Consider the following 20,512-nt stretch of genomic DNA (forward strand, 5'->3'; position numbering starts at 1 on the left):
AAAGTCAGCAAGTGAGTATCGCGTACAGGTTGAGAGCTGAGCTCTGGAATGAGGCAGTCTGAGTTGGCATGGCATTCCTGCCACACCACCTTGTAACCTCAGGATGTTTCTTAACTTCCCCGTGCCTCGGTTTCCTCATCTATGAGATGGGGGTAATGAGAGTCCTTATGTCATAAGGCTGTTGTGAGAAATGATTCATGATACCTCCAGCCTTTAGAACAGGGCTTCACAGATAAGCACATAATAACCACTAGCTTAAAAAGGGTGGTTTTAGGGATGAAAACATTTTCATCTATTCTTTGCTCATAAGAGGTGATTCTTATGTTTGCCACTGGACCTATCAAAATAAAGATATAAGGCTGCCGATCAAATTCATTGGCTATTGAAAAATCTCTCTCCCCTTTTTTGATTTGAAGAAACTGTGGAGTGAGAGGGAGTAGCTTTAGACTCATCCTGGTGAGACCAGAAGATACTCCTGAGTGTGAGTGCAGTAGCTAGACGCAGGGCTTGCCCAAAACACCATCCTGACTTGAATGGAGAGGCAGATGAGGAACAGGAAGGTGGGAGAGAGTGGGGTCAAGTTTGAAGTGTTCAAGCAGAGCTGGAACAGGACATTATGCACCTGGCCCAGGTGCACATGTACAATGAAAAAAACCGGATAGATGCTCTCTGAAGAACAGCCCTGGCAAGGCATCCTAGAGAGCTGACCTGAAGGGCAAGACCAGGGAATGAGGATATAACAGCTGGGCAGAATTAGGCTGAAATGCTCTGAGGATAAGGTCTACTGGCACTGAGTGGAGGACTGCTAACCCTTTCATAGTGCAGAAACAGTTTAGTGCAGAGTTGAGAGCATGGGATGTAGACTCTGGGCAAGTTCCCACACCCATGAAATGGGTGGGACAGGAATCGTACCCCTCTCAGGGCTGGCAGGAGGAGTGAATGACAGAGCATATGTAAAGCTCTTGGACCCTGTGCAGCACAAAGCAAGGGCTTCCAGGTGTGTGCATTGGCTTCTGGATGCTTATCTAATGACAGAGGATGAAAGAGTGGGTCCAGGGAGGGTTGGACAGGTGGAACTTCTGATGGAATGATCAGTCTTGCCTTTGAGAAGAACCCATTACACATTTGCTCTTGTTGGTGGGAAGTCTGCTCCATCAAAAAACATCTCTTCAAATTTGCAAAGAAAAAGGAGATGAAAAGTTTGGAATCTCAATATCTAATTCCCCCTAGACCTTGGGAAAGGGATCACCTTGCTTAGCCTTTGCTTTCTCATATACACAAGGGTGACAATCACAGCCTCTTCACTGGACTGTCACTGGCAGCCAGCGACAGAGAGTTTATGGAGTGTGGATGGGCTTCATAGGCTTAAAGTTGACTCTTTGAATGTCTAACAATGGTCCCTGGGACTGGTAATTGTTCCCCATCTGAGGATATAGAAGTTGGGGGTCACGTGTGACAGAGACATCTTCCCTAGGAGCCTCCTGACCAGTGATTCACCTGTGGAACAACAATATTCCTGGGCAGCCCAGGGGTTCTAAGTCTTGATCTGGCTCCTGTCACCTTGTCTAGGCCCTGTTCTGTCTCGTGCTGCTCCAGCCACACTGCATAGCTCTCAGTTCCACAAGAAAGACATACTGTTTCCAGAATTGGAGTCTTCACGTGGACCCTCTGCATTTCCCTGAGTCTCAATGTTATGGGTTTTAATTTGTGTCTCCCCAAAAAGCTATGGTAGAGTCGTAACCAGCAGTGTCTCAGAATGCCACCCTACTTGGAGATAGGGTCTTTAGAGAGGTGACCACGTTAAAACGGGGTATTAGAGTGGGCTCTAATCTGACCAGTCCTTACAAAAAGGGAAAATTTAGACCCAGACATTCACATGGGGAGAAGGCTGTGTGCAGAGGAGGGCAGAGATCAGGTGATGGACCTGAGCTGATAAAGATTGTAGATTGCCAGCAAACCACCAGAAGCTAAGAGACCAGCATGAATAGAATTTTCCTTAGAAGGAAAATAGAGACACTTTGATCTTGGACTTCTGGCTTCCACTGTCAGAGAATCAATGTCTGTTGTTCAAGTCACACGGTATGTGGCACTTTGTGACAGCAGCCCCTGGACACTAACACAGTCATCATAAATGCCACCTCAGAGGAGACCTCCCTGCATGTCATGGTAGGTGTCCACATGGTCCCCATCTGTGGTGATTTCATTCCAATCCATTTTGTCCCTAGGGGCCATCCAAAGCTATTTTATGGCTGGTTGTCCCCACACTAGATTGTAACCCATGAGGTCAGGGCTATGTTGTGCTTGCCACACTGTATCTCAGCCTAACACAGTGCATCGCAAAAAGGAGACATGGGATCCATGTTTGATGGATGGGCTGGTGAATGAATGAACAAATGAATGAATGAATGAACTTTGAAAAGCAACAGTATAGCATTATGGAGTGTGATATGTCAGCACAGATACATTCAGGTAGGGCAGGCTGAAGAGGATTATTCTCATCACTTGCTACGTTTTTAAATCTGGGCAAGCCAACAGCAAAGAGAAAAATGCTGCCAACAGTGGGAAAATGGATATTCAGTCTGTAACTGAAATAGATTTTAGTTTGGAAAGAAGTGAACATGTTAAAATCAATTCTGGATTATTTTGTCCAATCGCGCTTAGAAAAATGAACGTATACAGAACTCTGGAGCTGTGGGATATTTCCTTTCCTTCTTGTTTGTAAGTTCACGGTGTAAGTGGAGCCTGTCCCCACTCCAATGATTTCTTTATGCATTATTTATTAACATTCTCCCTCTCTATCCCTCCTTTTCTCTCTCCTTGACCGGTAAAGAAGTATGTTTAGGGCCCCCTGCAGTCTATGTAGATTCGTTTATTCACTTCTGGGAAGGAATTTAATCTCAGCCCTCTTGGCTCTCAATAAACCACAGTAAAATGATAAACCTCAGGAATGTTCATGACTTTTGTGTCACTGTAGGGCCTTGATTTTCTTCACTGGTAGCAGCATTTTGTGCTGCAGCAAGACTGGCCTAGGATCTGCTATCTAGCTTGAGCGGCATCCCTTATTTTGAAAACCAGTGGGTTTTCAGTGGGTCGGATGAGATTCTTTCACAAGTCCCCTCAACAACATGACATTTTAATTTTTCAATGGCCTCTGTTGCTTGCTGTCCAATATGTTTAATTTATCCTCTCATTTGCCTCTTATTTGGTCATATGCTGCATGCCAGGCTGGGTGCTGGGGCCAGAACAGAGAACAAAAGAGACATGTGCCCCTTCTTGTGGAGTTTACATTCTCTTTTGGGGGAGAATGACAATAAGTGAGTAAATAATCTAACTATATGGCACATTAGAAGATCAATATTATGCATTACCTATTAGAATAAAAAATATATACATATAGGATATGAACCTATTAGAATACAACAAATAATAGAATATTATACATGTGACACTATATAGAATATGGAATAGGATAATATTTAATAGCATATTAGAAGCTGAGACACAACAGACTGTAGTATCTGCTGCATGAATAACAAACTCATCTCTACTTAAATATTTGATGTTGTCCCTGTGCTTGACTCTACAGGCAATGATGAAAAGGGTGTGCCCCCATATATTAAAGGAGATACTATATGTGCACATGATTACACAGTAATGTGATAATATTGTGCTGGGAGATGCCTAGTGTGTGTAGAAACAAGAAGAATGAAGCAACAACATTCATGGGGGATTTATAATTCGGGCATTGCAAGATAAACTGAAGTTTTCCAGATATAAAAGAAGAGAAAGACATTCTAGAGAGAAAGCAACAGAATGTACATGGGCAACAGAATGCACAATGGCACTGAGACATGCCAAAGGCTGGCATTTTGGGGGGAATAAATAAGGCTTCAGTGTGACCTGAGATGACCAGGTGGGTGATATTTAAAACCATCCACACATAAGACCCAATGATCTTATTTCTAACATTGTTCAGTACAAAACAGTGGCCAGATGCAGTGGGGCCTTGGACACTTCACTCTCCAACATGTGCCATTTGGTTGCCCTTGGCTTTCTGTTTTTAAACTGGTAAGTTCTCATTCTGTAAGCTGCATATGGAAGTATAGTGATGCTATATTCTTAGAGTTTAAAAAATATATATGCTTGATAGCTTTGCAGTTGTTGCTCTTAGTGTAAGAAACTATATTTGAATAGAAGCAGATGGATGAAGTCTGTAGAGACCACCGTGCTATGGAGTGGCCCAGTGGTGAGACTCTGCCAGCTGTAGTAAAAAATTGCTTTTATTGCCACTGAGTGGCTGGTGACCCTCAGAGCATAACCAGAGGGTTAGTAGAAGTATGGAATTTGCAGAGGTTCACACAAGGATGGTGGGGATCAACACATCATGAATATAATTATAAAAGAGTGATTAATGCAATAAATCATCTGGCTGTCTGGTCTACCTCTACGAGAGACTTGAAGAACTAGCCATGGGGCAGATTACATTTTTTTTCACTTAAAAAAATCCAGATGTTTTGACAGCACGTATAGTTTCTAATTGGCACAGGCATTTTCAACAATGCAAGATTTCTCACCCTGCTGTCTATGAACAATTAAATTCAGGAAAGCACACACCACTCTTTTCCTTAGCTGGAAGTCTCCTATTTGGATGATGGCTTCTATTTATAGAGCACACTTATATTTGTACAAATGCTTCCCTTTACTCTCTTTTAGTCAAGAAATCCAGCTGTAGACCTGCTGTTGCAAGTACTTTTGAAATTTGAACACTAGGAGATTCAGCTGATGATTTCATGTTTTTCTATGACCTTTGTGCAGGAGAAGAAAGCAATGAACTCACCCTTTCTCAGTGAAGATAAATGGAGGACATGGGTATTGGCTGCTTTGCAGCTAACCCCTAGTTAATTATGTGATGGGATGTTGGGAATGCAATTTGCCGTAGATGGAGTTCCCAGAGTCCTTGGGCCTTGCCACCTTGTGTTGGCCCAGATGAAGATGGACCAGGAACAGATATAGTCAGAAGTGATGTTACTATTTGCATAGTTGGAAGTCAGTGGTACCTGTGCACTGAAATTACTCTGTTCTCTTTTCTCCAAATATTCTATTTCCATACATGTTGGGATTCCCCACATCACTACACAAAGCATGGGATGAAAATCCCAATGGTGTATGTTCGGTTTTATTTAAAACTTCAGATACTTAGAAAACTGTCAGATAGGTGATTTCACAGTATTGCCAGAGAAAGTCTCCTATATTTCATTATGATAGCTATAAAAAGCTTCATAGGAAGAGGGAGGATGGACTATTTGGAATAAGATTTAATCACCTTTAAAGATTTATCTGGTTGTTAAAATGTCTTAGACTCCACCCTCCAGAAAAGCTACTCAAGTCAGGTAATCAGGTAATTGAAATGGGTTTGATCTTCTAAGCAATATGTGGTTGGCTTTCTGGATTAATCTCTATTGAGCAAGCAGAATGTGTAATTACATGGTCAGCGTTTAGACACAGGCACGTCTGGATTTAAAGGGGTCTCCTACAGGAAGTAAACTCTTAGAGGAGGAGAGTCTCGTTTAAAGCACTCACTAGTCACTATATTGCACGGAACCCTGGAGGAGTGGATAAATCTATTCGCTTTAAATAGACTTTTGGTAAAAGAAGGCACAAAAAGGTATTTCCTAACCACCAAACAACCACAAATAAATGAAGCTCCAAGAGTTAAGGAAATTCCAGATATTTATGTCAACTCAAGAGTGAGGGACTCACAAAGGGAAGCTTGCCACTAGTGATGTAGCTCAACTTTCTTGCAATTGGAGTCACTTCTTGGTTACCAATAGGTGACATAAACATTTTAAACTTTTCACTGACATGAGTTGATTTTGAAGCCAGCAGTAAGAGAAGATATGGGTACTGAGAAACTATTTCATTATAGTTCTTTAATCCATATTTTTAAGAAGATATGAGGATGTTTTGTGCCACAATGAATTTCATATTTACATCTACTGCTTTTCCCTGATGCTCCAGATTAAAAAGCTGATCTAGATTTTTTCCTTGTTGATGGTAATTGGTGCAAAGTACTCCTAGACCGACCCTGAACTCTAGAATAACTTGAGAATATGGATATAACACAAAAACTCCTACCTATTTAAAAGCACTGGAGAACTATCCAGGCAGCCAGAACTTGAGAGTCCAGATTTGTGCAGAGAAGGAAGCTCACTGAAGTGAGGCTGATATCCTATGGGGTTTTTACCCAAAGGCATTTTCTTAATTGTAGTGGCACAGGGACAATAAGTTAAGGATCTGAACCAGAAGTACTGGCTAAGCTGCCAGGAAGCCAAGCAGAGCTTTCAGCAATCTTTTGAGAAGACCATTGAAATTCAAGGTCTCTGAGGTAGAGGAGCCCTTGTAAACATACCAGACTTTCAGTGAGGACCCCAGAAAGGCTGCCTCTGAGGACTAAGGGAACCCAGGAAGTAGATTAGCCCTCATAAAAGGCAAACTCAACAATAAACCAACGCAACCCTAGACTTACTGAAAGTCATCTTTTTCTACTCTTATTGGTTTCAGGAAGTAAAAGTAAATCCTTTCTGGAGGAATATAACACAAGAATTCCAAATTACTTTAAAATTTTTTCACATACGTTCTTCATAATTGCATTAAAAATAAATTCTAGGCAGGCCAAGAGACTATGACACATGGTCCAAAAAATCAAGTGAAAAATACTGAAAATAGAAATAGACTTAGAAGTGATCTTGATACTGGTTATCAGACATTGAATTTAAAGTAACTCTGAGTAAAATATTTAAAAAAATAGACAAACTGGAAAATTGCAGCAGAGAATATTACTCTATAAAATAAATTCATAGAAATTATATTTAAAGTACAATAGGTGGAATTAAGAACTTGATGGATGGGTATAAAAAATTTGACACAGCAGAAGAGAGAATTGGTGAACTGGAAAACAAGTCAACAGAAGCATAGAATATATATATGTAATTAGAGTCTAAGAAAAAGGAGAAAAAATGGGTCAAAAGAAATATTTGAAGTTATGTTATGAAGTGAAATGCTTAGAGAACAAGTATGAGAAATACAAGTTAAACCATACCTCAGCATGCCATGGTAAAACTGTTGAAAAGAAAAGGCAGAGAAATGTTATGAAAAGCAGCTGAAGAAAGAGCTACATTTCTGTCATTGGAGAAGATAGTAATCCTGAAAGCTGACCCCAAACATCAGCTGATGTTAGAAGTCAATGAAACAGCCCCCTTAACGTGTTACAAGAAAATAATTATCAACTGAGGTTCTGCATCCAGTGAAAATAAATATAAAAAATTCAGGTAAAAAAGGTGATAATAATATATGAGAGAATTTTCCAGCAATAGACCTACACTATTTTTAAAATAAAAGGGAATTCTTTAATCAGAAGGAAAATTATCCCATGTGGAAACACAGAAACATGAAGGAACAAGTAATAATACAAAGGGTAAATAAGTGGATATTTATTAAATAATATTTTTGTAAATTGTATAATATGTATAGAATTCAAACATGACAATAATATCTTAAAAGATAGGAGTGGGATAAAGGGAGTTCAAACATTCTGAGGTCCTTGGAGAATCCAGGAAGTGGTTAAAATGCTAATTTATATTAGGTTCTGTAAGCCAAGGATGTATATTTCAATTTCTCAGAAATTAGTACACGAATATGAAAATGCAGTGTAATAAGTTATAGCAGAATATGAAATGATAAAAAGTGCTGGATTAATTAAGAAAGAGGTGAGAAACGAGAGAAGAACTATATATGAAGGTGCTCAGATAGGAAATAAATATTAGGATTAGTAGATTTCAATGCAAATATATGGTCTTGTCATTACATGTAAATTGAAAAAATAATCCAAGTAAAAAGACTAGGATTATCAGAACTGATAAAATAAAATAAAAACCCAAATAGACATTGCTTATAAGAAATGCACTTTAAGGGATACTTGGGTGGCTCAGCTTTTGAGCATCTGCCTTCCACTCAGGGTGTGATCTGAGATCCGGGGATCGAGTCTCACACTGGGTTCCCTGTGAAGAGCCTGCTTCTCCCTTTGTCTATGTCTCTGCCTCTCTCTCTCTGTGTCTCTCATAAATAAATAAATAAATAAATAAATAAATAAATAAATAAATAAATAAATAAGTAAAATCTTTATTTTTAAAAAAGTTATGCACTTTAACATAAGATTACAGAAAACTTGAGAGAAGAAAGGATGGAAAAAATAGAGCATAATGACACTAACCTTAAGAAAGCTATAGATGAGGTAAATGTTAAAGCAAAAAACATTTCCATAAGTAGAGAGTAAGTTTTGTAATAACAAAAAATCAAAACATCAGGAAGAGAGAACAATTTTAAATTTGTATGCACTTAATAATAGCTTCAAATAGTCAAAGGAAAATTTGATACAACTAACAGGAAAAATAAATATAGCTACAATCATAGATATAATATTTACTCTTTCAGTAACTGATAGAATAAAAGATTAACAAAATATGCAGAGGATTTGAACAAAAACGTTAACTGTAGATTTCACAATGTTTTCATGTGCATGTGGGCTATTTATCAAAACCGATGATATTCTGGGTTGTAAAACAAGTCTTAATAAATAGCAAAGGACTATAACCATATCAGTATGTTCTCCAACTACAGTGGAATTAAACTAGATGTCAATAAATTCCACAGCCCCGGTGCCCAGCGGTTTAGCGCCGACTTCAGCCCAGGGTGTGATCCCGCAGTACCCAGATCGAGTCCCATGTCAGGCTCCCTGCGTGGAGCTTGCTTCTCCCTGTGCCTGTGTCTCTGCCTCTCTCTCTCTGTGTCTCTCATGAATAAATAAATAAAATCTTTTAAAAAAAATAAATTCCAAGTATGTGGAATTAAGCAACACACACTTAGGCAGTGGTGACTGAGAGGGGTTTTAGAGGTTTCTGAGCTGCTGATCATGTTCTATTTCTTGATTTGGATTTCATGTTTAACTCTTGGATCATAAAATCACTCAGTAGTTGTGTACTTTTTTTGTATAAAATTATATGTTAACTTTTAAAAAGGCCATAAAACTTGAGTAACTTGCAATTTAGAAAGAAATTTTGGAATATTTTGTTAAAATAAGTAAGCAATTATAAACTCCTAATTTGTAGCAATATTGTAGGGGATATTGCTCAATATTAGGGAATTGAGACAGAGTTCAGATAAAAATTTAGTGAATGTTCATAGCAGAATTATTCACAACGGCCAAAAAAATGGAAGCAGACCAAATGTCCGTCAGTGGATGAATGGATAAACAAAATATTGTAAATCCATAGAATATTATTCAGCCATAAAAAGGAATGATGTTTTGATACATGGTACAATATGGAGGAAGCCTGAAAACATAGGTGAAAGGAGCAACTCACAAAAGGCCACATATTGCATGACTCCATTTATATGAAATGTCCAGTATAAGCAAGTCCATAAAAATACAAGGAAGATGAGTAGTTCCTAGGGGTTGTGGGGAAATGTGAACAGGGAATGACTGCTAATGGGCATGAGGTTTCTTTGGGGTGACTGAGTGTTCTGGAATTAGATAGTGGTGATGGCTGCACAACTTTGTAAGTCTACTAAAAAACGATGATTTTACATTATAAAAGGGTGAACTTTATGGTACATGAATTATATCTCAAAAAAGTTATTAAAAATACTTAATGGAATGTGAAGCAGAAGTGGCAAAGTTAAGGAATGAAATAAATAGATGTTATCCTGACATCATTTGGCATTAGATTGTTCATTAAGAGGAAAAAGTAAATTTTTAAAGAAAGATTTTATTTATTTATTTGAGAGAGAGAGAGAGAGAATGAGCAAGAGCACAAGAGCAGAGGGAGGGATAAGTAGACTCCTCGCTGAGCAGGGAGCCCAACATGGTGCTCGATCCCAGGATACTGGCATCATGACCTGAGCTGAAGGCAGGCACTTAACTGACTGAACCACTCAGGTGCTCCAGAAAAAGTAAATTTCTAGCACAAGAAAGAAAATAGCTCCTTGATTGCCTGATAAGCCAACTAATGAAGAGGATTGAATCATGATGGACACATTGGTAAAAGACTTACATTTCTTGTGATTTTACCTGCCATGTCAACACTAATAAAGGTAGTATAAAACTCTTAATATGCCCTTAGAATAAGGATATGAATGACCCCCGTGGATGACATGATTAACAAGTGTCATCAGTTTACACAAGAGCATTTGAAATTGCATAGCTACATATATTGTATATAATTATGTGTGCGTATGTATACACACTTTATTTTTATTTATTTATTTTTTTTTTTAAAGATTTTATTTATTTATTCATGATAGTCACAGAGAGAGAGAGAGAGGCAGAGACACAGGCAGAGGGAGAAGCAGGCTCCATGCACCGGGAGCCCGATGTGGGATTTGATCCTGGGTCTCCAGGATCGCGCCCTGGGCCAAAGGCAGGCGCCAAACCGCTGCGCCACCCAGGGATCCCTGTATACACACTTTAATGAGAAACCTGATATTTTCTCAAATTTAACACTTCAAAATTTACATGAGTTTTCCATGATGAAATCTGTTGTGAAGGTGAAAAAAATATGTTTCTAAAATCTCAATAATACAGAGCAAGTTTCTATCAACACTACCAGGGGAAGGCCTAGGCTTTTTGTTCTGTTTCTAGAAGTGATATTACATAATTATTAGAGACAACAGAGTTTGATGTCAAACATGTAAAAGTAAAGGCATTACAGGGTGAATTAGCCAGTTAATTAAGAAAATATTTGTATTAAAGAGTCCAAAGAAAAATAAGATTCCCAAGGCATCAAAATTTCTGAAGATCCAACACTGGTTTTTAGGGATTGAAGACTGGCCCTCCACACTCACTTGATAACCCATGCAAGCATCTGCCCATGGCTCAGTTTCAGCTTCCTGGCTACATGCTCGTGCCATTTACCTTCACCCCTCTAAAACCACAGTGTTTACTCATCTCTCATCTGCCAGCTGGAGGACAGGACCTTTAAGTATTATGCCATTTTTATTACAAATGTTGTAATGTGATACTTCAAACATAGCAAAAGTTCCCTTAGAATTCATCAAATAGCCAAAAAAAAAAATATCCTAAGTTATTAAGTTTAAATCACCAATCACCATATTAACGTAAAACCTGAATATTAACGTAAAACCTGAGTATTAACGTAAAACCTGAATGTTAATATTAATTAATTAATATTAATATTAATTAGAAAAATGAAGAAAAACTCAAAGTCTGAAACTAACATTTAGTTGAATCATTATGTAAAATCTATTAGGAAAGCTCACATATGACTCTCTACAGGGAGATAAGAGCTTCAAATACAAATTTCATGAAAGTCAATGATTAAAAATTGATTTCATATATCAACAATAAGTTTAAGTATGACTTTGGCTATCATATCCAGTGACACAGTTTTAATGTTAAGATTATCTTCAGGAAGCATTTTTAGCAAATCCTGAATTATTGAGTGCTTCCTAGGACCATGACCAAAAATAAGAGAGATGGGGCCTTGCCCTTCAGCAAGCTTATAGTCCATGTAAATAAACACAATGGAAAAAACAGATGAGCTGACTTTGCATTGAGAAATTACTTTAAAAAATAACCTTTAAATTATCTCCTTCCTCAGTAACAACTCCTATACTGTCCACAGCAGCAACATGCCAACTAAAGATGGAGTTCTCAGGCTCCCTTACAGATAAGGGAGGCTAAAGAGATGCAAGCAAAAGTCGTGTGGGTTTCTGAGGAAGCTCTTCAAATGACATTTACTTAGGTGGCAGGTCCTTCTTTGCCCTTCTCATTTCCTTTTTCTTTCTTCCTATTATATGGACATAATGGCTGGTGCTGCAGTGACCCTATTGTACTAGGAGCCATCCTCAGAGAAGGTAGAGAAGAAAGATAAGAGGAATCTGGGAAGCCATGAGGATGTCATGACTTCACACACTGGTCTGGGGACTGTCTACCTACACACTTTTATGTGAAAGAAACCATACCTCTACCTCATTTAACACAGTGTTATTTCCAGACTCTGTTATTTGTGGTCACATATAACTTCTTTCAAACAGATAGCAAAATTAATATCTTTACAGACGGAAGACCACGTCAAAAAGAATGAAAACAAACAAACCAACAAAACAACCATACATTCCTATGAACTTCTAAAGAAATGTTCTAATATAGATATAGAAACTTATATAAGACAACATCTTCCTTGGATAATTTTTCTAAACATCCTCAAATCAAAACGACTACTATTTCCATCCTGGAATGATTAAACCTTGACTTTCATCTCTAAACACTATTTCAGCTTCAAGATCCTAAGTGACATGTTTCCTCTCTGTTCCTCGTGTATCCTATTGTCCTATCTTTTCCACATCCCAGAGACCACTGCACTGGGCTGAGTTCTCTTCGGGTGTTCTCCATCCCTCCTTAGCAGATGTGTCTTGGCCTGTTTTGCTTCTGTTCATAGTGATGCATTTTACTGATTCTGCTATCTCTCCTCCAGAATTTCTTCTCCCCTTGAACTCTAGGTTCTTAACCATTGATTTCAAAGTGCTTAATTAATCAGGTTCATAGATCACATTAGAGGAAAACAGCAGCCTTTCAACATGGGGAAGAGATGCCCCTTTGGATTAAGAATGTCAGTTGACCTTTTAATTTTAGAAATATTATCATCATCATATCATCATCTTGCTCAGCACCACCATCTTGCTCACCACCATCTTCTTCATCACTGCTTTCATCCCACCACTGTCCAAATCATCACCTTCCTCAACCCCACTGTTCTCATTACCAACACACTAGAGAACAGTTGGTGACCAGCACTATCTAAATGCTTTTCATCACCAGCTCATTTCATGTTCCTAAGAACCTAATGAGGTAGGTTTTATTGTCAGCCCCATCAATAGGTGAATAAATCATAATATAGATGATTAATATTCTCATATCCATGATGGGATTTGAATCCAGTTCTGGTTCTAGAGCCATCTCTTGCCCTCTGTGTTATATACTACCTCTGGCAATTCTGGCATCCAAAATGTATGAATCCCTTTTCAACAACAAAGAAATCAGTCTTTTAGGAATATGATAGAAAATCTAACTGTGAATTTAATTTGTCCATCATTGGACAAAGACCATTTTGGGACATCTAATATCCAAGAGGGAGAGTTTGATGTATTCCTCTAGTTTTATTTCTTATATCTCTGTATGAGCTAAGACATCACTTTTGCCCTGTGGGAATCTCAAGTCTTCTGTCCAATGTCCATTTGAAGAGAAGTTCTGTGCCTTTGCCAATACCCACAGGTGAATACATTTTCCATGACGCTACTCAGTGCCTCTTACTCTTCACTTCAGATCGATGTTAAGTTTTTCCTTGAAGTCAGTGGTATTAACAACAATACAAATCTCTCACTCATGGTATTTGGTTTGTGACTAGGTACACACTTATTTTTTCCTGAGTCACAGAAGCTAGATAGAGCTGCACTGAAGTAACTAATTAGTCCCACACGCCTGGTAACATTGATATGTCTTCTTATTTTATATTGGGGTTATGCAATTTTAATTTTCATTACTATGTCTATATTGAATATACCCTTTAGCACTTTTTTGGAAATAGCTTTGGAAATAGAAATTTTGTAGGTAAACCAGTATCCCCAGTGAATATCCCATGGGACACCAGCTCAGTGAGCCATGATGAGATGACCCAGGAAAAGTTATTCCCAGGGCCAAAGATGTCTAAAAAACCCTATAGACTATACCTGCCCCTCTTAGAGAAGCCAAGCATTTGAAAGGCTTCTAGAAGTGCTTCACCAAAAGAAATCTTTTTGCTATTCAACTCAGTGTTCCCCCATCTAGCTGACCCTGAAGTCTTCCCTTGCCCCACAATCATGTAACTTGTGGAACTAGTTTTTTGGATACCAATTTGGGCAACCCGGGAATAGTGAAAAATCTGTTTTAGCAGTCATAGGAATGTGTCATGGAAAACAAAAGAATGAGGCCATATCAGCTACTTTGGCCTCTGCCATGTTGAGGTTGGAATCCTGAGTGCCCAAGAGCTCCCTGGGAAAGGGGGTGGGTTTCTGACCCTGGATGAGTCACACAGGCAGGGCTGCTTGGATGGAGAGGGCACTGGGGAGCCAGAGTGCCCACCTCTCTTGAGCCATCTGGAGTAGCCCTGGGACTCTTGACAGAGGGGTGGGGCAACTGCAAATCCAGACATAGGCTTTTTTCTGAATGTTAGGGAAGGAGGGTAGAAAACATCAACCATAGATAAGGAAGCACAACACTGCAGTTAATGGCATGGCTCACTGGTAGCTGTGTTCATATCCCATTTCTGTCGCTTATTCTTTCCATGACCTTGGAGCAGTTATCCAGATTCTTTGAGCTGAAAATAGCTCCCTTACTGGTAAAAAGTGGTTAATGAAACCAACCTCATGCAGTCAAATGAGGCAACGAATCAAAAGTGGAGTGCCCCGTTGTTGTTGGATGCACAGCAAAGGCTCAGCCAATAACAAAGGCTATCTTTACTGACTCTATGCTCTTGGTCAGTAAGAGGGGTGTCAAATCCTTAGCTCTGGCAGGGACGTCACAAAGAAACCATGGCATTAGCATATTTCCATCAGATGCATGGTGCAAATAACTTCCTAGTTTGGATACAAATTCAGAAACTGAATGTAATTTTGTGTACTCAGCCCATTCCAAAACATTGCTCCATTGGAATAAATGGGGACCAGCAAACATGATCCATAATCCTAAAAGCACAAGAGCCAAGAATAAATAATGGTTCTTCCGGACAAGCTAACTTGGTTGTTATTTATAAGCTCCTGGGCCACCTTGTTATTGCCGAGAAAATCTGCTTTACCTTCTCACTGCTGTTCCGTCTGGCCTCTCAATCTGTACTTGCTGAAAAAAATACTTATTGTTATGCTAAAATCACAATGGGACTCATATAACTCAGCGCTAAATAACACCCATAAAACTATGAAAATGGCACTTTGGCATTAAAAGTTATTTTCTTATGGACTTTAACAAGATTCAGTGCTTTTGTTCTCACAATGCTCTTTTCAGCTTTACATACACACAAAAGATACAAACGTGAAAAAATATGAAAGAGCAAAACAACAGCCCCTCTCCCACAAGGAGTGTTTTGTTTTGCAAACTGGGAGCTAGCAGGGACTGCAGTACATGGAATTAATGCTGATCAGCAATCAGAGCTGTGACCAGCAGAGGTGGTGGGCGGTGGGCGTTTACCTCTTTCTTGGTGAATTTCGGAGAGTGATCATTTTTGTCATCGATCATGATTGTCGCTGTGGCTGTGCCTGTTAATCCAACATCCAGTCCAGCCATGTCTTGAGCCTCGATGATCAACTCATACTTGGGGTTTTCCAGAGTCTGTACAGCAAAAACACAACAGACAAGATGGGATTTAGGTTTGGGCTGCCACCTGGGATAGGTGTCACGAGGGCTGCTCCATGCCCTCCTCCATTAGGGCAGGAATCTCACACCCACAGAGCTTGCACCTGTTTTGCATAACTGTGCCTTTGGAATCTCTCCAATACAAGACTGTCACGATTCATAGACTGGCCGCAGTTGTTGGGATGGAATCTATTTTCTGTCCTTATTTAAAGGGGCATTCAGTACATTCCGGACTGTTTCAGGCTTTGGGCATACAATGAATGTTTGATGTATACACCCATTTACGTCATTTCACAGTGATCTCATGAAACTGATCTATATTGGAGGTCAAGGATGATGATGACATTGGGACAAAGATGGCAGCTCTAGGAACTCACATTTACTGAACAACCTGATAGCCAGGCATTGGATACTGGATTTTGTACCTAATCTTTCCAACAAGTGTGTTAGGGTGCATTAATGGTTCCCATTTTACAGGTAAAAAAAATCCCAACTGAGGTTTAGAGTCATTTCTTTCATGTTATTTGTAGTCATTTTGTCTTTCACATTACATTAAATTTGGAAAATGCATTTTAATCCATGAATATTTTGACAGCTATTCTGCTACCATGTTTAAACATTCAAAACAACTAACCAAATGGTCTTGATCCCAAGACTCATAAATAGCAACTTCTGCCTTTAAATTGTCTTTTGGGATGGATTTGCTTGTCTTGGCCAAAAGCACCCCATTCTTTTTCTGGTAAGGCAGCACTCCACATTTCCTTCGGAGATCTGCCCAACACTTATTCTTTGCCGATGTGGTTTGGGTTGGATTGCCATTCCCCAACCTCTACCCAGCCAATTTTTGGGACAAGCCCTAATTGGAAGAAGAAAGTAAGTAAGTGTATGCCATTCCAGGGGCATGGTGATGCTTCCAGGCTCAGGACCTGTGTTTGACATCTGGGAGAAGGAAGCTATGTGTCCCTGTGGTAAGAGCCTGGAAGCATTTGGCCTGGGAGCTATCCCATGACCACAGTTAGGGTGGGGTGAGGAAGTCCATCTGAGAATGAAGCCAATCTTCTGATAGAACTTAGACTTGAACTCTGGAGTAAAAGAAATGTTTTCCAGTGATTGCATTGGGTCACTTTATCATGCCATGCCTGAAGTCAGTCTTGCCTATGGACTTTTTAGCTAATTATGGCATTAATTTTCCTTATTTACTTAAACCATTTTAGAGTGTTTTCTTAATCACTCACAGAGTTCAAGTTGAATCACCTTCAATAACAAAAATAAATGGTCCTACCCATTGTAAATAGTCCTGCCGGTATGACAGCTTCAAAGGCTATTGCTTATACCAACCAATAATTAAGAAATATCATGGGAAGCAAAAAACAAAAACACAGTGGGGATCTAGAATTTCCTTCTAAAGCCAAAAATTTACATGGTAAATTTTAATAGCTCAATGCTAGCTGTCCCCAAAACTTTCCAGTATTTTTAAAGGGTAGTTGTCTCCCTAGGGCATCTTTAATTGGTTGTTTCTTAACTAAGAGCTACTAAGCTACTAACTTAAGGAGTAGGAGTTATGTTGTATGGTTTGGAAGGCTCTAAATTCTTAAATTTGAGAGAAGGAGTAGGATGCTGATACACTCCTTGGACAGGATTTTTCACAATATTTTCCACTCCCCAGCTCTATTGAAATATAGTCAACATATAATATTGTGTGAGTTTAAGGTGTACATATGATGATTTGATACATGTATGTATTGTGAGCTTCATGGGGATGGAAGGTCACACAATTCTCCAACTGTTGAGTACAAACAGAATTTAATGCTGCATCTAGCTCCAGGTGATTCTGGCTGTGCCCAGTTCAGTTCCATCTACTCTCAAGCCAAAGCTGGAAAATCATCAGCTTAATATTAGTGACTTTCTGCTTATCATCACCCACAAGTTGGATCGGATTTACTATTTGCCATAAATTCTGCAGCTGGACTGTATGAAACCAATAAATTGGTTCCATTTTCAAAATCTTTCCTGAGCGTCTCTGGACATATAACCATCAGGCAGGTCTAATTTCTTGTACAATATTTCTACTATTCTAATAAAACATTACATGATTCTGGAAGTATTGAGTCATAAAAATTAGAAATCATATGAGTTTTTCTGATATTGATGGGATCTTGGGAAACTCAATAGTCATTTTCCCCATGTAGTGTTACTTACCAATATTATTCCCTAACATCATTTTAACGGTTGCATAAAATATAATCATATGCATAACTTATAATTTACTTCATCATATTCTATTATTAGGACTTTAGGTTATTTCTAGTATTTAAAATTTTTTGACAATTTCAAATAACACTGTGGTGAACATCTTTATTCTGGAAGCTTTCAATATACTTTGACTATTTATTTTTTGAATGATAGATTCCAAGAACTAAGTCAAAGAGTGCAAACATTTTAATGTTCTTTATAGTTGACCATTGAACAATGCAGGGGTAAGGGGTGCCCAACTCCCATGCTGTTGAAAATGCATGTAACTTGACTCCCCAAAAAGCTAACTAGCAATAGCCTCCTATTGATTGGAAGCCTTACGGATAACATAAATAATCATTACATATTTTATATGTCATATAACATACTGTATTCTTACCATAAAGTAGGCTAGAAAAAAGAAAATGTTATTAAGAGAATCATAAGGAAGAGAAGATGCATACTTAGTGTTGTACTATAGTTACTGAAAGAAATCCATGTATAATCCACACCGTGCAAATCAGTGTTGTTCATGAGTGACCTGTATTTGTATTTCAGTACTGTTTACCTAGAAGACATGACCAATTTTCCTATCAGTCCTGCCATAACATTTAGTTTAGGGCATGGCTTCTCCCTAAAGAACAGTTGACTCCCATGAAGCACATTAGGGGTTGAGCATTGTTTTGGGATCACTATCTAACATGGCTGTGAATCCCTCCCTGCATTGCCCTGCCCTAACATGCAGTGCAGTTTACTGTGGACACACCTCACAGGAGAGCTTCAAACACAACTGTAGTGGACACTTGCTGCTCTGCTTTCCCAGTGTCCACTCCCTCTTCCCCTTGGACCTGTGCCATCATTCCTTTGGGGGCCTTACCCCTTCCTCACTCTCAGCATAGGTGGAATTCAGGTAGGGTTGACTCCATCTGTGATGGAGACATGGTCATGTGGCTCAGGCCTGGACAATCAGGATCTCCCATTCCCATGATCTTATGATGAGCATGTAAACCAAGTTAGGCTACCCAGGACTGAAACTCAGTTCCAGGACATACTTTTTTTAATATGCTTAGGTAAAAGAGTTCTCTTCCTGTTGGACTTGGAGGTGGTTGGACACAAATCTGGAGCTGGTAGTGGCCATTTGCAAGCATACAGAGAAAGTCAGCATGAGGAAGAAGACAACACAGAACCACCCAGAGGTAGACACAGAATTCTTTCAACTTTATTTGAATCATTTAATAGTGATCCTTGAGGGCAGAATTTCCCCCTCATATTTTGTAGGTTCTAGGAGCTAATAAACTTCTTCTTTCCCTAAGACATCTAAATTAAATATCCATGAGTAGCAACAAGGGAGTTTTGACTAATATTGCAACTAATGCTGTGATCAATTATCTGGTTGTTTGCAAGAAAGTGTGAGAGCCATTGTATCACCCTACGGTATCACAATAGGCTCTTCACAACAGCATTCCAGTCATCTCATGCATACATTATTTTTTCCATTTCCCCTCTGTAGAAATATTTTTTTTGGACCAGAGAGAGTTATTCTAATTTTTCCTTCATTAGTTTTTACGTCCATTTAACTGGAAGTTATTAAACATCTAGTCTAAATATTGTGCTGGGTGCTGGGGATATAGGGATGGAAAACAGGGTCATTTCTTCAAGAAGCTGAGAGAAGTTTGAGTCAAGCACAGACATAGTCTCAAATAACAGCAACAAAGTAAAGTCAGAGCTAAGAAGAGACATGTACAAATTCTTATGATAGCTCAAAGGAAGGATGCATTGGCCTAACTCTCTTGTAATTTAACAAATCTTATAAATAATTTTAAAAAATGAACCAGCCAATTCCCGTCTCCTGAAGTAAATAAAACTTTATGACTGCAATGAGAAATAGATTGATTAACCTAGTAGAAAATCGATTAGACAATTAAGGACATAGATTACATGGTTTGGGATGAGATATTCCCAAAGTCTCAATTTTCTGGCAAACTTATGGCTGCTATTAACACATGTTTTTATTATTGGAGAAATATCCAGTTATTGTAAGGAAGATAGAAACAATACTGTCATTTCTAGAGCAGAAGGTGAAGACTGTCCTCCACCTTCCCCCAGCCTCATCTCTGAGAGGCAACTATCATTACTAGTTGTCTCCTTTTCGTACACATCTCACGTATGCGTGTGTGCACACGCACACACTTTAAACGCACGCATGTTTAAATAAATGATACCATCCACACAGCTGTGCAAGTTTTTCTGCTCTATCACGGCCGTCCCCGGGCTTATGGGTGTGTCTGTTCTTTTTCACACCTGTATTTGAGCCAACTATCTGGACCCGCCACCCTACTGCATGGCCACTCATTGAGGTGTTTCCAAGTTTTCTTCCTTACAAGCAACTCTTAAGATAAAAAGTCCACTGGCCTATCATATTTTGGGATATTTCTTTTCTGTGATCAACAGTATTGCTTTTCAATGACTCCTATAACAAAAACCAAACAACAGACAGTCAAAGCTGCCTCCTTTGCAAGGTAAAAGACTCAGAGAGAATGTCGCCTGAATCCCCTCCCTCTTGTGCAATGGGAAGAGCTTCTGCTCACCTCTGACCCACTTCCCCTGCCAGCTGAGCCTTCTCCAGGAAGTCTTCCATAAATCCCTAGCTCCTGTAGTCACTCCTGCTTGAAGCATTCATACATGTGCTCATTTCTGTACCACACAGCAGTCACTTGCCTTTGTTCCTCTGTTGGAAAAGACTTCTAAGCAGCCCACCGCTGCCCCATTCTCTAGGAAGGATCATTGATGTAGAGAAACAGGCCTTGGTGGCCATGTGTC

General features: G+C 39.1%; 1 protein-coding gene across 2 annotated transcripts in view; it reads right to left on the reverse strand.

Annotated features, from left to right (window-relative positions):
• The window catches only part of CDH13 (cadherin 13), a 1,002,781-nt gene that overhangs the window by 131,683 nt on the left and 850,586 nt on the right, over window positions 1-20,512 (reverse strand). For both annotated transcript variants that reach the window (XM_038538175.1, XM_038538176.1), the window contains one exon: window positions 15,296-15,436. In XM_038538175.1, the coding sequence (XP_038394103.1) occupies window positions 15,296-15,436 (141 nt within the window). The remainder of the gene's footprint in view (window positions 1-15,295; window positions 15,437-20,512) is intronic.

Source organism: Canis lupus, chromosome 5 (genome assembly GCF_011100685.1).
Source record: "Canis lupus familiaris isolate Mischka breed German Shepherd chromosome 5, alternate assembly UU_Cfam_GSD_1.0, whole genome shotgun sequence".
In the NCBI taxonomy this organism is placed as follows: Eukaryota; Metazoa; Chordata; class Mammalia; order Carnivora; family Canidae; genus Canis; species Canis lupus.